Raw genomic sequence first — 16977 nt, forward strand, 5'->3', positions numbered from 1 at the left:
GGACCCGTCCCGGTGTGTTCGGCCAGCAGCTCACTGGCCAGAGCTGCTCCCTGACAGATGCTCCTAGGCACTGCTGTAAAACTGACAGAGACCACAATAATAAGGGAAAAGTGAGGAGCAGGATTATGTTTTTGGTCTGATGTAGCACGTCCAGGCGTGGATGAACTGGGCATTGATGGGTGTCAGTGCTGCCTGCTTAGCCCTGGCTGTGCAGCACAGATGCCACTGCACGAGAGGCTGCTCACAGCACTGACCCTTCTCACCAGCCCAAATCAAAGGTGTCTCCTGTCTTTCCCTCCCCCCAAAATCACAGGGTCACAGGCCACACGCAGATGCAAATAAAACTACTGAGACAATGATGTAAATGCTGTCTCCCCCATCATTTCTCACTGCTTCTCTTCCCTGAGAAGTATGAGCAATAAGCCAATAACCCAATAAGTCCTGAATGCTCAAGGGGAGAAATTCCTGCTTGTTTAACCTCTGGGGTTCTCCCTACCAGTCCACCTAACAGTTAAATGGCCAAAAAAAGCCTCTGTGACTTTTCTAATTTTTCAGTTTCTTTTCCCTTTCAATCTGCTGCCAAACACACAAATAAAATTCAGGGGCAGTCAGCAGGACAAAGTCTCTTCCTCTGAACATCTCCAGAGCAGTAGCTCACGATAGACCTAGAGAACTGCATGCTGCTGAGGGCACCAGCAGGCAGCTTTGATAAATTTGGCACAACTTTTTGCTAAAGCCCCTCCTGCTGTCTGACCCACCCTGCCAGAGCACTGCCTTCTTCCAGCCTGCCTGCTGCTTGCTGTGAAATCCGCTATGGAGGCACCTCTCTGCGCTTCCTGCAGATGCTTCTGACTCATGCTGATCTACTAAAGATTAGGCAGTCCTGCTTTTGAAGTGCCCCGAAACATGTGCTTTAAAGGAAAATAAATTAATTGAAGCAACATTGGTCTGAGCCCTATCAAGGCAGAAATCAGACAGAGGCAAAGGGAATGGCCTTGAGCCTTTTTTTTTTCAGCGCTTCCTCTGACCCGCGGGGTGGAGGAGGAAGTGGGCAGATGTTTCAAATGGCGACATGACATCAGTGGGGTTTTATATCCTCCATCTGTATGAACCATAAATAAATGAGGCCAAGTATAATTATTCTTAAAGAAATTAAGGCATGAGCAAGGCATGTGCACGGCCCCAAGAGGTAGCTTGCCATATGGGGGAGGTTTGGCTTCCCTTTGAGGCAAATGAAGATCTGTCCATCCTTCCCATCACCATCCCTTCTCCCTCTAGACCTGCAGTTGCCTGTGATGCTCCTGGGACACCCGGACAGGCCCTGGGCAATCTGTGCACTCACTGAGACCAGTGGCAATGAGGGAAATCCAGAGCATTGCCATTTCTCTGTGCCACGTACAGGAACTCAAAAGCTTTTCAGAAAACAGCTTTCTTGAAGGACACTTCTCTTCTAGCACATTTGAAATGACCACCTCAGACTTGCTGTTTGAAGCAGCAGGTATCTCTCACATGAACAAGATTTAAATTGGAAAGGAATAGTATTAAAAAACATAAATCCTGCCTATCTCCAAATTGGACTTTATCTTAAATGCTGTAGGAAGCTGGCCCACCGGTGGGATGAGGACTCTGTTCAGTACTTAAGCCATCACCAGGCTGTTGCTTGCCTATTTCTCCATGTTTTCCTCAAGCCACCCCCCAGTCAGCCTTAGAGGTTTTCCTTACCACCAGCTGCTCAAAGAAAGAGTGAAGAAATGGACATGAGGCCGTGCTGCAGCAGGTCTGGACCTTCCAGGTTCACTACAAACTGTGCCTTGGGTCCAGCCACGAGAACAGCACGTCTGCTTGTCCCACCACACCACCGCATCCAAGCACCTCTCGCTGTCTGCACTTCCAGAAGTGCTGTCTTACAGCCAAAGAGAAGAACTGGAGGCATCCTGCCCTTGGAAAGGCTTTGACATCCGTAGGTGAAGGCTTTTGCCTAGTAAGAAGCATTGCACGTAGGTTCACCATATTGCAACACCCTGATTTTCAGAGCACGCTACAAGTGCAAGCTTCTTACTAAAGAATTAGCCTGTAGATCAGCAGGAGACCACTGGCATCTGATTTTCTATTAACTTCTCTGTTTCCTCTGCTATTTTTTTCATCACTACTCATCACAATCAGATGAAATGAATTGACAGTTTTGGCCTCTTCCAATTTATCGCATGGGATTGTTTTCTTTTTCATTAACTTGTTTTGATCTTTGCTGCTTTTTGTTCTGGAAAGTATACCCTGCCTACAAAAAGAAAAAGCAGGTAAGTGCAACATTTTGACCCTCACTTTTTTTCCCCAGACTTCTACTAGGAGCTCAGAGGAAGGGTGCTGCTGGTGCTGAGATGGCCAGACCTTGTTTTCACACTGCCCACATTTTCAATTGCTCAGTCCTGCAGCAGCCAGCCTTAGTGGCAGCAACCCAGAGCCAGCACTCACCACTAACCAGGAGAAAGAGGCCATCCTATTCTAGGACATCTCCCTGAGAACAGACAGACAATTTTTTGGAGCATAGGAGGGAAGAAGGCGAGAAAACTTCACCAGTGACAGCCTGTTTTACAAGCATTTATAAGTTCCACTTACAGGAAAGTTACTGCAGGAAAATCCAGTATTCACAGCTGGCTGGAAAAATCCCTGAAATCCTTTGATTCTCTGTTCTGCAACAGTTGAGACTTGGTCTGAAATTCAAATTAACTCTCATACCCTGCCTAGAATTCCATTTTGTGCCCCAAAGCAAAATTTCCTGCATAATTGTGTGTATTTAGGTCAGTTCTCCATTGTTCGCTTGTGCAAAAGAAAATAGATGATTTGCTAGTGGAGAAAATTCCTAATACAGTTTTCAAAGGCATTTTTGCAATTAGAGATTGTGCTCCTAAATGAGAACGGGTACTGCCTTGAGACTTTTTGTGCTTCTTTTTGACAGCAGGGTGACTCCTTTTAAGCACAAACCCTATCTGACATTCATACAGGAATGAGCTGGTTTGCCAGACTGTGCCTTTTAAAAAGCCGTTGTCCCATTTCATACTTCTACCAGATATTAACCAATATTATGCAATACGTGCAAATATTACTCTAACCAATTCATGTTTAAGCCAAAGAAATAACACTGCTCATCTTTTCCTGTTCTAAGGCTCTTTTCCTTGCAATTTTTTCCTACACTTAACTTGTGTGAAATCTCTTTTATTTCTAAATTTCCACTGTGAGAAGTACTGCATTAATTTCTTCTATGTCTGACTGTAAAGCACAAGCCACACACATGGACAGACATATATAAACATGTATAAAATGTATAAACATTTTAACTTGTGGAGGTGTAGAATTAAATCAAAATATTCTGAGCTGAGTGTAAGGAAGGAGAAAGCTCTCTTAAATGTTCAGTTAATTGGCTTAGGCCAGGGATCTATGCAAAGCAATATCTTTCTCTCTGCATCTTGCTGGCACACAAGGAGCATGACTCAAAATGTGTATTTTCTCTACATCCTAGTGGCCTGGTCTTGTGACTTCATCAATATTTTTGTGAATGAGCTGCCAGAACAGATCCAAACTGTCTGAACAAACACATCACACAAAGGCCCTGTTGGGGCAGTAATTCAGGGCAGTGACACCAAAGGCTGGGCAGTGAAAAGACAAAAGCAGATTCCATGTGTAGATTTCTAGGCATGAATTAAAAAATCAGATATAATCTCTACTACCCTTTCTCCCCTCCAGAAGCTTGTGAGGGACAACAAAGCATCACAGATCTACCTCGGGATGCTGGGAGGGGGGAGAAAAGAATCAGGTCAAAGCACACAATATACAAATCCTTGGGATGCCTTAGGGCACAGAATGCAACGACCTCAGACGGTTTTGAAAATCGATTACAGAAGGCCTTCAGCTGCATGGAGTCAATGACCCTATCTATGCATATCAAGAGGAAAACAGCTAAATCTCCTCTGAGCTAATACTTGTAAGGGTTTCTGGCCCAAGACCCTCCTGGTGGCTGGTAAGAGGGGACTTACGGGAACAGTCTCACCCAGCTGATCTTCCTCAGACCAGATGAGGAAAACGTTGGCTTTCTTTTTGTAAAGATCTGATTTCCATGAGATGAAAATAGACGGTCCCTGTTCTCCCTCCTCCCCTTCAAAAAAAACATCACCAGCTGTGCTAGAGGTCACAATGTAATAGACAAAGAACGTGTGTAATTCAGGAACTACAACTGCCTAATGAAATATATGTCAAAAGAGACAGCTGGCCTGAAGGCTCGGGCTGCCCAGTGTCTTTGTCTTAAGGTTTCCTCAAGCTAGAAGTACAGGAGAATTAGGAGCAACGAAAGGGAGTGAGCTTTGTCTGGTATATCCAGTTGCCAATGTCTCCTTTTTTGTATGTGTGCTTGCATCCATCAGGATTTGTAAATGCTGTTCAATTAAAGCTGTTCTGCACAGACAGTACAAGCCAGAGCCAGAGCATGAGGACGAAGGGCTTTGCTCTGAGTGAGCAGGCCATTCGGACACTGGAGGAAATCACTGAATGTGATTTGGAGAGCAAATAAATGGCACTATTAAGACTTGCAATGCTCCAGCAGACACAGAAAAGTGATTCTTGTGGTACTACTGGTGAGAGGTTTCCCATAGCTGCTTCAGTTATCCTCAACACAGCAAGAGAAGTTCATGGTGCACAGATGTACTGGCTCTGCTCCCTCCATCAGTGCTTGGACCACAAACAAGATATTTATGCTAACCATATATAAACATTTTTAAAGAGATAAATATGAAGGAATTGGGCATTGGAGAACACTACTTATAACAACTTGTAAAATTGGGGCACGGGGATTACGTTCTGAAAAACCTACGTTTTTGTAACACGGAGAACGTGATAGACCAGCACCGGTTCACTACATGAGCAAACATGTTCCAGGCAGCAGTGCAAAACCTTTTGAAGTCAAGCAATACTGAAGAGTTAATCAAAAAATAAAAAAGGGTCAAAAGTAGCTCTGTTAATTTTACTTTCCTTAGCTAATGTAGATTGCACAAGTGTGTTTTCCTTTGTTTCTTCTTTTAAAAAACCCCATAGCAACGGCAGGGGAAATGAATTGCGGGTTCAGCTCCACTAAAACATATGGCCAGGCTTACTTTTAAGCACGCGAGCATCTTGCTGCCTTCAGCTGGCACTGAGCGGTCAGTGCACGCTGCAGGATGCTGCCAACACCGGGCCGACTGGGTGGAAATGGACAAAGGGTCTAAGCACAGTCAGATGAGCTGAGACAAGGTATTCGCACTACAGCGTGAATTAGTTGCCTGTAGAGATGGAAAGAGTTTAGTTTTTTAGCAGTGTACCTAAAAGCTTCAAACCGTCTCAGAGCAGGTGTCAAAGAACGAAAGGATAAACTGTTGTGCGCAGCAGAAAATGTACAAAATGCAAGGGTGAATATGGCAACACCTCGAGAATTTGCAGACTTTTCCAGAATACTCTGTGAGCTTCAGGCCAAAAATAGATGGTTAAGGGAGAAAAATCAAAGGAATCAGGCGTATGCGAGAGGTGGCAGAAAGGAATGTACTTCACTGCGTACAAAGCGAGAACCGACCGCAGAACTGACCCAACTGATTTGTGTACATAGGGAATATCGAAATTAGGCTAAAGGTTACAGTCTACCTAGAAACACAGTGATAAACTGAGTACAGCCCCTTATCAAATTTTAATACGAAAGCTTGTTATTAGCTATTAGATAACAAAAGCTGGGCTGTGGCCTGGAGCAGATTTCTTCTAGCTGCGCACACACCTGAGGTTTTCAGGTGCAGGTAAATCGAGACCCTCATCCTCAGCTTAACATTTGAAACTGGGGCAAGAGCCAGCCCTATTAGGATGACCACCTATTAATGTTCTCTAGAAACAGAGAAAAATAAAGCATTTTGATATTGAAACTTCTGTAAGTTTAAAGAGTATATAATCATTAAGGTAATACAGTTCTGTAATTAAATATTGACATAATTTTAATTCATTCTGTAAATTTCATTATTAATATTTTCAGTATGAGTTTCTAAGATCAGCCTTTGGGTTTTTCATGCTGAAACTGACTCCTGAAATTCAGGCAGTCTTCAGATCATTGCTGGGATTCAACAGCAATGGGTTTGAGGGTGACTTGGAAGACAATGGGATTGGAATACGCAAGCAAGCTAAGATAACTGAAGGTGAGCATTAAAATCCCCCAAATTAAAAAAAAAATAAAAATAAAATGCAATGACAGAAAAAAAATATGAAATTTGTTGTTAAGAATAATTATAATATGAAGTAGAAGACATTAGGATTAATACTGATTTATTTGTGTTACTTCATATTCAAGTAATAGACTCCCACTACGCCCATGACGGGGGTGGGCACTACAAAAGTAACATATAGGTCTTCTAAAGGACTGCTGAAAAGCTTCTAACCTTTTAGAAAGAGTAATTTTGGTAAGTAGGAAATACAGAAAAAGCACAGCTACAGAAGACCTGGAGGTCAGCCATGTCCAAATATCCTATTCCTACCATCTAGATCTTAGTTTAGGGATGACATAGGTTATTTTAAAAACAGACCAAAAAGATTTTGTTTCCTTAAATGCCTTTTTCTTTTTTTTAACACTTGTGACATCCTTTGAATTATTTTCTTGAAGTAAATTAAACATAGCTGTTTTATCCTGTACCTTTTTATAGTTTATGGGACAGGATTCAAGTTTCAGAGGAAGGTGACTGTTCCCACCAAGTTATACTTGGTATGCATGAGCCAGCAGCAAACTCAGTTGTGCTATTTCAGAGGAAAGGGGAAGAGCCCTGGTGCAGCTTCGGCAAGATGATACTTCCTCGGAGAATCAGCTGGACGCCAGGCACTGGCACAGACGCTTCTATTGCTAAGGGGTAAAGACAAGAAAACGCATATAGCTACTTACAGTTAATTCATATCTGCTCTATTCTACAAACACACTCGCTGGTTTAAATGTGGATACAGCAAACTTAATTCAGAACAAGTCTACGTGGTAGGTCATGGCAAAGCTTGCAGTCCTGGATAACAGGATTAAAACCCTGGCTAGTGAATGTTTTCTTAAAGTCGGGGATGAACACCAGAAAGCTGTTAATGGGGCAAAGAAAATAAATCTTTTTCACAACAGCTGTGGCTCAGAAGTAGGATCTTTCAAAGGATGTGGCTAATTTTAAGTCCTCCCACTTCTAGTAAATATATATATATATATATATATATAGGAAAATTTTCCAATAAAATTGAGGAGTAAAAGGTAATTTGATCAATATAGGCATTCTAGTTATACTGATTAGCTTCCAGTCCTGCAAGCCCGCAAATATGAGCCATACACCAAGTTCACTCAACACCCACTCTCGTGTACGCATATTTGCAGGAATAATTGTCCTAATTATTTGTAACAGCAACTGTAAACAACTCTTTTTGCTCCTCCTTGCCAAACTCACCTTCATTCCTTCAGAACTCCACTGCATTAGAATGAGCCCTTCCACTCTTTAAGAATGCCAAAGTGAAATCAGTTAAATGATTTAACTGGGCTTCAGTGTTTTGCCTTTTTAAAATTAGCAAATGTAGATGGTGTTTGATTGAACTCAGCCACAACAAACTACTTAAGTTAGCTGAAAACATCTGTCTAAACACTGCTGGTGACATTCACATTTATTATTACCTGTCAAGCATTACAAAAGCATTTACATGAACCAACAATGCTATTCAGAGGCATATTATTCTTTGCCTCTGAGGAAAAAATATACTAAAACTTAAATTTCCAATCAGAGGAGATAAAGCATTCTTTCCACAAGCCTCGAGCTAGAAATCAAAGGGACATACTTTATCTCTCTCCTATGTTTGCTCAATTAGTGTGAACCAAGGCTAACAGCCGATTGTTATCACAGCAAGTTCATTTTTTTTAATCCCCAGAAAACATTCCCTCATTTTGCTAGAAAACTCAGTAGTTTTGATTTTTAATCCTTAGAGGGATAGAGCTGAATCTTTAGAAAAGGCATTGCTCCATGTAACAGGCAATGGCCGGATACGCTCCCACCCCCTTCGCTGCTGTAATTTTTACAGCCTGTGTCAGAATCCTACCAGCTCTCTGGCTATCATAAAGACGTCAGGGAAGACAAAATGTGAACCAATAACATGTAAGATCATTCTCCCTCCAAATCATACAGGTTAAAAGTAGTGTAAGGATTTACTTTATCCCTTAGCATCCTTAAATTCTACAAATTACAGAACTCTGTCCTGCATTTTACAGTACTGAGTCAGGACAGAAGATGCAAATATAACTTACTCCTGTGTGACTTGGTTTTCCAAAGGTTGGGCATCCCTAAGCAATCCTCAGCTCTCCTGAAAACCCCCGACCAGGCGACTTCTGGGGAATGTCACAGATGGACCCAAGCTCGCTGCTTGATCTTGGAATTTCAACATGTAAGGGGAAAACAGTGAAGAGGGGGATTTTTACTTCTATGACTAACCAATGATGAAAATAAGCACTTAACAGTCCGTTTTAATAGAACGAGCTTGGAATAAAAACTGGAATGAAGGCTGATATCAAATCGATAATTTAGTGACAAAACATGTGAAAATGGTTTATAGCATACCACTCAAATACACACACACGATGTAATTGCCCGTTTTATTTAGTGGAATCACTTTTGTAGATTAGAAATATTTCCAATTCCCATTTACTCCAATGCAAGCCTCCACCATCAACAGGCATAACGCAGTTTGTTCAACTGATTCAAAAAGAAAAAATACAATCTCAAAAGTTAAGTTAGAAACTAAGTTCACACATTTTCTTTGGGACCAGGAATCTGTACATAGTACAAAATATACATTTATTGAACTTTCTGTAAACACACAGTTTGAATTGTGTAAAACTGTAAATAGTGGGTGAACTACGTGGAGAATAATTTATTATTATATATTGTTATACATTCTACTTAAGGAAAATAGTTACGCTCTTGTATATTACTCTGTTAAATTTATAAATTCCACAATGAGGCTGTGTATTCTGCAAACATGCTTTTCAAGCTTGAATCTCTCCATTCGTAACACACATTTATACAAGTCATCATTGAAAAAGTTACACTTTCCACAAAATAGATATAAAGAAGTCATGAATTTTCTAAAAAGACAGGCACAGCATGTCACTACAAACGAGACTCTTTTATGAGACGATGTGGAGTCAATCCGGTGAGAAGACAGGTGAAAACTCTCTAATTCAGCATGTTTGTACAGAGCCTTAGTAACAAGACAGATGCTAAAACCCCAAATCTCTGCTTTGAAATGTTTATAAAGCAGCCAGTTCTGGAAATCGTACTCAACTTCGCACTTCTCAAATATCCCGTATTCCCTGGCTTGTGTCTCATATTACCCAAAGCCATTCGGTTTTGTGAGCAGTGATCTACAGGGCACGATTCGCCGCGGACATTTGTGTAATTCAGCACTTCCTCTAAAACCTAGATTCCTGGCACCAAAGAGTTAGATCCGGTTAATAAACACAACTCAACTCTTGGTACTCGAGGTCACTGTGAGTCACAGCACCACATACAGCACACAATTAAATGTATGCTAGCAAGTCCCAGCTGCCAGAATCTGAGCGTTTACGCGGCACGAACCAGCAGAACGCGTGGTAACAGGCATCCGACGTGGGGGGACTATTGCATAACGCCCAGCTTCCAATGCACACATCTGGAAATTTCAGCCTGCAGCAGACCTGAATCTGGCATCAACCACTCAGTAAGAATAAAAGCTCCCCTAAAAATGCCGGTAGGCCCATTACCGGACATGGAAGCAATGCTATGTATATTCAGCACTTGTATTCCTAGAGGTTTGGGGCCTCATTGCTTTCCCATCCATGTAACTCATTTTGGGTTCCATCCTTTTATTTATTTTTTAAAGCCAAATGCACTACATGAAAGACTGAACCTCTTAAATAATGTCCCTCTGCTGTTTTACAAGAAAAAAAAATTGATTTACACCTTCACAGAATTAGGACTTTGTTACTTCCAATTAACCTAGCATTTTGCTTTAAGGTGGCCCCTTCTTCCTCTTTGGATTTGAAAAGCATTTTCAAACCCAAAACAGAATAAAGATTATATTTCTCTTTAATTATAACGGGCTAAAGCTCCAACAATACTTGTGCAAACTTTATATACTGCGAGTGATGCTCCATCCACATCAGCAGGCTGTGAAGTGCATACCTGATTTTCCCAAGATTATCTTAATTCAGTTTTCCCTTGTAGTTCAAACAAAAATACTGTGCTTCAGCCTGAAACCCCAACAGCGAACATGAAATTGGCTACTCATGTTTCCACTGCTCAGATTGAGTTGAATTCAGTAATACAAGTGAAATTAAACTCTGAAGACCTCAGTCTACAGGTATCAATAGAAGTAAAAGGATGTAATGTTTTCTGACCTGTCAGTCTCAGTTTTCTCATTTTTCTTCACAAAGATATTTCTCAAAAGAAACAACAATGACATCTCCTTCACTCTGCAGGCTTACTCACAATATGTATCAAGTCCTGTCTACTTTAGCTGCACAAAACCACATGCTCCCACCAGCTCTTCAGAGCCATACAGTTAATGGAAGCAAAAATGAATTTCAGTTTTGGCTCAATGTTATTGAGTGAGCTGAGAAGTACGGATGTAGTGCTCTTAAAGAAAAATGCTGCTATCCGACATAGCACTCACCCTTGCAAACAAATTACTAGTTATGCAGTAGTAAGGACCATCGGTTTTCTTTTTTAATTTAAACAACAAAAAAAAGCAGATGCCTAGTGATATTTTAAAAAGTGTTCGGGCACGAATCAATATGAGTTAAACATAAAAATCTGGCTAGGTTAAAACAATATGTGCTGTAGAAATCTGACCTATCATCCCATCTCTACTGAAGTTTTGAAACTTTCAGAGTAGAACTATTTCATTAATTCTATAAAAAGCATTCTTTAAGGTAAGCCCACTTTTCCAGACTTTGTGGTTGCAAAGGTTATGATTTTTGCTTTTTTACTTAAAGCAGTCTTCTCTCAAAACCCTTTTCCTAAGACATCATTATCACTCCTGGTCTCTTAGCTTGGAAGCAAAGACTTTTTTTTTAATAAAAGTGTCTACAGGATGGGAAAAAATGTTTCACTGCTACACAGAAGGACCATCAAATGAAAACATAGATAAAGCAAGGAATAGGTATAAAACCTAGCCCACTGTAGGTCGACAACTAAGACACAATCAGATTAAAGTGCCAGACTTCTCCATGTACTAAAAAGTAAGTTGTAGAAATATTTGTAGATTTTCCTGGACACTGTTTTTCAGCAGGAGATGATGTAATCTCTACTTTTGGCATGCTCTGTGTTCTTCTCCACTTGAAAGCTTTTAGTGATCCATGGGTCTAATGAAAAGCTTTACATTTTCCTACAGCTTCTTGAGCTTCTGGGATGAAATGTCACAGCCCAGCTGACTGCTACCTCATTTACAAAGCAAAAATGGTTTGAAGCAAAATAAAGGTTAAAAAAAAAAAAAAAAAAAAAAAAAGCTTCAGAAGGCACATGCCTGAGACCTGCAGACTGTGTGAGTGCTCCACAGAAGCAGCTCAGGGAAAACCCAGCTGAAGAGCAGATTCTCTGGTCAACACTCATGGACTGGTCAGTCCAAGTACTCAGCCCAGGTTGTTACCTTTCAGTTTTGCTCTGTTTTTCCACTGCTTTATTGGCTCAAAGTTGGGAATCGCATGCATTTTATGCACTACAACATCCTGGAAATAGGATGTACATAAAGAGTTAAAAAAAAATATCTATTCAGCCAAGTAGAGACTTTACACCCTGTGATATCATATGAAGGCTTGGGTCATGACCATACATAGCTGTAGGAGCAAGGAGCTATACCAGTTATCTTGAAGACATTTTTACACCTCAAGAAGCTTGGCACAGAATAGCACTTCCATTTCCTACAGAAAACTGTAAAATATAGCTCTACAGATCTACATGGTTTTGCCGTTTCTTAACCTACGCAAGATACATCAGGTTTTTATTAAAACCCTGAGTTTGCCAAATGAGGAGGAAAAGGGTAACATTAATTAAATGTTAGCCTGTTTCAGAGAGGGCCAACTTTAAATATCAAGAAATTTAAATATACCAAGTCATTTGTGCATAAAGCAATTCAGGAACGTGCATGTAGAAATGGAGGTGAACACCTTGGCATGATGAAATCCTGATGTACATTTAAATAAGGTAAACTCTGACAGCCCTGCCATTAATCTAATTGTGACAGCCATGCTAACTATCTCTTAAGACGGAGCTACATACACATAGAGACAGCCAACAAAAAGCAAGTCTGTCAGCATGGAATTCACATACAAGACATTAAAACCAAAGTTTCACTATTCCAGTTTTAAGAAAAAGAACGTTGATCAAACTAAAATGTTTAAGTACAGAGTGGAGGAAGATCTGCAAAGGCTTCGATGCTCCCTACACAGGTCCATCATTTATCTGCACTATGGGTGGAATTTCCATAACTGTGCCAGAAGAGGTGGTGCAAGCTTTCCTTCGCTCGCAGCCCCGTCCTCGCCCCACATCCTGCCCTGTGCTAGCACAGGGTAACTGGAATATCACTTTGTCCGGCTGAGTACAGATTTTCTTTTCTGCTCCTAGCTGCATGGCCATGTAAGTGCTACTGCTGGCATAAGAAGGGCAGTGGGAGCAGACTTACAGTGATAGATAGCTCAGTCTTGATATAAACTGACCACAAAATTATATCCTTAGTTCATAAATAATTAAAAAAATGCAATAGGAAGTCTATACTACCCCAGTGCAACAAGTCAGGATGAGATTCCTAGCAGGGAATGAATTGCAGTGAAAACCGTTCCCCAATTTGGTTAAATCACCCTGATGATTCCAATTCTTGAACTAAGCAACATGGCTCAGATCTAACCTCTACAGTTGAGACAGTATCAGCTTTGCAATAAACAGTTTAATTGACATTCAAGTCAGCATCATAAGTAGGTGTTAAAATGATTAGCTTCAGCACCTGCATGAACTGCCAAGGTCAATGCTACCACTACTCATCTGCTGTTTTATATTCTTCAGGCATCTTGCTAGTAGGAGACAACCTAGGATTACCCCAACTCATCACAGTTTCATGACAAGTAGATGAAATTTCTCTCCAGCTCTGACTTCTGCTGGAAATAAGTGATGGCCACGCATCAAGGCCCGTGTGGTGCCGCCTGCTGACCAGCCAAGAGCAGCCACCAGAAAGGCCCTGGCTCCACGACTCACCACACGTACCAGGACTCTGCTGATACAACGGGTTTACAAGGCCTTGCAGGTCTAGGACCATGCTTAACATAATTCCATGTAGCTAATCCAACACTGGTTTCTAGGACATTTTAGAAAGCCTCTGTCTTGAGCACATTTCAATGCTGAATTAGTGAGAATTGTTTGAAACAGTGGTCTATAAAGCAGTACAGGTAACTTTCCCAGAATGATCAGTGAAACATTTAATCTGACTGTAACAAAACTCACAGAAACTGAAGCCAGTGAAGCTGTCAGATGTAGAAGGAAAACAAAATTGCATGGCATACGAAGTGAAGTAGCTTTACAAATATCATTTCCTTTTTTTTTTAAAAAAAAAAAAAAAAAAAGCAAATTGGGACCATCCTAGTTGAACATGTATTTAAAAATACATCTTTTAACACCACACAGTTTTCATTTTTGTCACACACAGGAATAGTTTTCCATGAGGGAAATAAATAGCACACAATACTTCAAAAAAAAAAAATTGCTGCCTTGCCCCTGAGGTGCTAATGTTTTTAGCAATTAACAAAAAGTTTCTGGTGCAAGAAGGAGATGCACAAAGGTGCAAAAGTGCCTTTTTCTTTTTCTTTTCAGAGCAGTGAAAAGTACAGCTCGACTCTTTTCTAGGATGCTTTATATACTTAATATTTTGTCATCAAACAACTCTGTATCTAAAATGGCAGTGTTTATGCATTCGTAATAGATTCAGTGCTCTGACCTCATCAAAATGCTGCACGTAGGTGGTAGGGAGAAAGGCCTGAAACGGGCTTTCTTCTGCTACCATCAAACCTCGTAACAGCACATGCAGCAATAGCAGAATTATTTTCTTCCTAACCTTTAGGAGACCTCATAGGAAGAGGCTTCAAATACATCATTTGTCACTGAGACGCTTTAAGTGATTATGGTTTGAAGTATGGCTTTTCATACCACAGTTTTGCTTCTGATTCTCAAAGTTTAAAATTCAAAGTTTCCACAGTCCAGTTCAATGTTTTGCAGTTTCCAAAACTAAACTTTAGTCTCTACGAAAAAGGACAGAACTTTATCCACCTAGTCCTAAACTGAGTTTAGCTTTTTGCACTAATACGCCGTGTATTAAATACGCTTGTTAATTAGGTGCCTGTGAAGCTATAACTTAACATTATTATAGTTTTGCACTCTACAACAAAATTAGACATTTTAAGCATTTATTCATAGGTAGGTAAGGAACTGGTTCTTTAAGCAAAAATTGCTATAAATTTATAAATACAAATAGTGCTTATGTTTTCTTCATTCATGCTTGAACAGATTACAAACTGAATACAATGAAGTTACGTTTTAAGCACCCCACATAGACAAGAGGGATAAAAGAAAAGTTTGCTGGTATATACTATACTTAGTTCCAAGACACTATAAGTTACTTTTTCACTGTTCAGTGTTCCCTAACTCTGCATTAGTTTTAAGGCTATATATACAAATATGTATATTTCAAAGTTAGGGAAAGACATATAGCAAAATGCATTGTACTACATTTTCCTATCAAAAAGTAATTATACACCACGTCTTGATTCTGTTTAACCGCAGTAAATGTTACAATCTACTTGTTTTACTGATTTTCCTTTTGGGGAATCTGCCTACTAAATGAGTAAACTACATATTAAATACAATATTCTCAACCAAAAAAGACAATACAAGGTGCACAAAACAGCAGTTTTGCAAACACGACTGACTTGAAAACTTAATTTTGCATGTTCAATGGGAGAAAGCTAGGCTTAAATCAAATTAGTTTATTATCTTATAAAATTTTAAATTAGAATTTTAAACAACGAACAGTTAAATATTGTCAACATGCTATATCTCAAATCACAAGTACTGTTTAACCACTAGTCTCTCATTCTAAGTAAGTGGGTCAATTAAAAACACACACCATAAAACGTTAAAGATTGTCAGGCTTTGACAAATGTATTTTTATCAAACAGTAGGCAAATTCAAACCAATGCACATCTTCAGTGGGGAGAAAAAAAGCCTGAAAAAACCCACACTCGTAAAAAATAGGGTAACATTAATCCCACTTCATCCTCTAGCATATGGCTATGTCTTGGGCAGTAATTAAAATTCTTCCCATTTTAAAAATGGGCTACCAATTAATAAAAATATTCTTCCACATGTAAAATATCATTTACAATGGCACTGACATTTCAAAAGGCAGGAAAAAAGGAATTACACATTTATGGATAAATTTCTTGTTTGTTAAACCAAGCTTTATTGATAAAATGGAATTCAGAGTATTTTACTCGGAACAGCAGCAGACCCAGCCAATCAGTATTGTAAAAATGCTGCAGACTCCTACTGTATGTAGAAAGCTGCCTGTTCGTGCTCAGTGATTAGTAGTTTCAGGTAAGGGTTAATGAAAAAAGAGGTGCAAAGAATCAAGGCATTCTAATCCCAAGGTTCATATGCGTATGAACACGATACTATTAATAGGGCGTGATTCAACTCCCACTGAAGTCAAAATCGGAACTCCCTTTAACTCAATGTGAGAGCAGGAGTGCCTCCAAGAAAACGAGATACGTTTGTTGAAGAAAGTGCACTACTCTTCGCTGTTCGTCCTTTGCTGAGCAAATTCACACACTGATTCCTGGCAAGTTGCTCACGAGTTCAGCTTTTGTATAAAACAAGAAGTTATCTTTACAGTTTTGTGCACCTCTTGAGCACCTAGCTGGCTAGGCTGCTGCTCCTTGCAATCCAAAACCACAACATGAATTTAAAGGGATATATATATTGTTGCATCACACAAGCCAAACATTTCTTCTAACCTTTATAGTGATTTAAAGCAATTCATAATTAAATATGAGCATTTTGTACAAAGACAATTGCACTTTACAAAAACAAAATCATACAACATAAATTGCTGGAGTCTGATTTACAACATGAATTATGGTTTGAAATCACGTTTACAGAAGTCTGTTTTACAAAAGAGATCAGTTCCTGGGCTAGATGTCGTACTGCTGTAGTTTTCTGCTGTAGTCACTCTCACCAACACATCATATTTCCCTTCTTTAATTAATATTGAGGATGGATGTTAAGAAGGGTCACTGAGGTTGGGCTGCACTTTCATTTGAAGGATGAAACATGAACTCCACAGCTAGATGAGCAGTTTTACCACATATCATCAGTTGAGGCAGAATCCTTAAAGAAAAAAGAAGGAACCCTTTAAAGTCTGGATTGCCCATAGTTACAGCAGTTTCTGGATAATCCAGACTGAAAAGGGAAAAAAAAAAAAAACTTAAATCATTTTAGGAGATTGTTTTCTCTCCCCTTTCAGAAATAGCAGAAATAACATTCACAAACATCTAAAAAAAAACCATACATTTTATTAATGAAGCACTAAGGTACAAAGATGTTTCAAAATCTGACCACTTGTTTTCTAAAATGCTTACCAATCCTCATAATAACATCCCAAGAACAATATTCAAAAGCACTCCCGGAGTAGTTAGAAGGAATACAAAAGGGAATACTTATTACACAGGTCTGTCAAAACAGCAGGATGTACCTCATACTTTTTCTTTTTACCATTACCATCCTTTGTGAATTCAGTCCTTCCTCACGGCAGAGGAAGACAGTCATCAACTGACACCTAGTTATAATTCAGATGAATTTTATGCTTATAATTTAAGTTTAAATAGAGAAGTGTAGTTTT

The 16977-nt window shown here is 39.7% G+C and overlaps 1 protein-coding gene across 3 annotated transcripts in view; it reads right to left on the reverse strand.

The window, feature by feature from the left end:
* Positions 1–10754: 10754 nt before the first annotated feature.
* PPM1A (protein phosphatase, Mg2+/Mn2+ dependent 1A) overlaps positions 10755–16977 on the reverse strand; it is a 32148-nt gene continuing 25925 nt past the window's right edge. For 2 of the 3 annotated variants that reach the window (XM_035328328.1, XM_035328327.1), the window contains exon 6: positions 10755–16538. In XM_035328328.1, the coding sequence (XP_035184219.1) occupies positions 16491–16538 (48 nt within the window). In that variant the 3' untranslated portion in view covers positions 10755–16490. The remainder of the gene's footprint in view (positions 16539–16977) is intronic. The other variant, XM_035328329.1, reaches the window with a different exon arrangement.

Source organism: Oxyura jamaicensis, chromosome 5 (genome assembly GCF_011077185.1).
Source record: "Oxyura jamaicensis isolate SHBP4307 breed ruddy duck chromosome 5, BPBGC_Ojam_1.0, whole genome shotgun sequence".
Classification (NCBI taxonomy): domain Eukaryota; kingdom Metazoa; phylum Chordata; class Aves; order Anseriformes; family Anatidae; genus Oxyura; species Oxyura jamaicensis.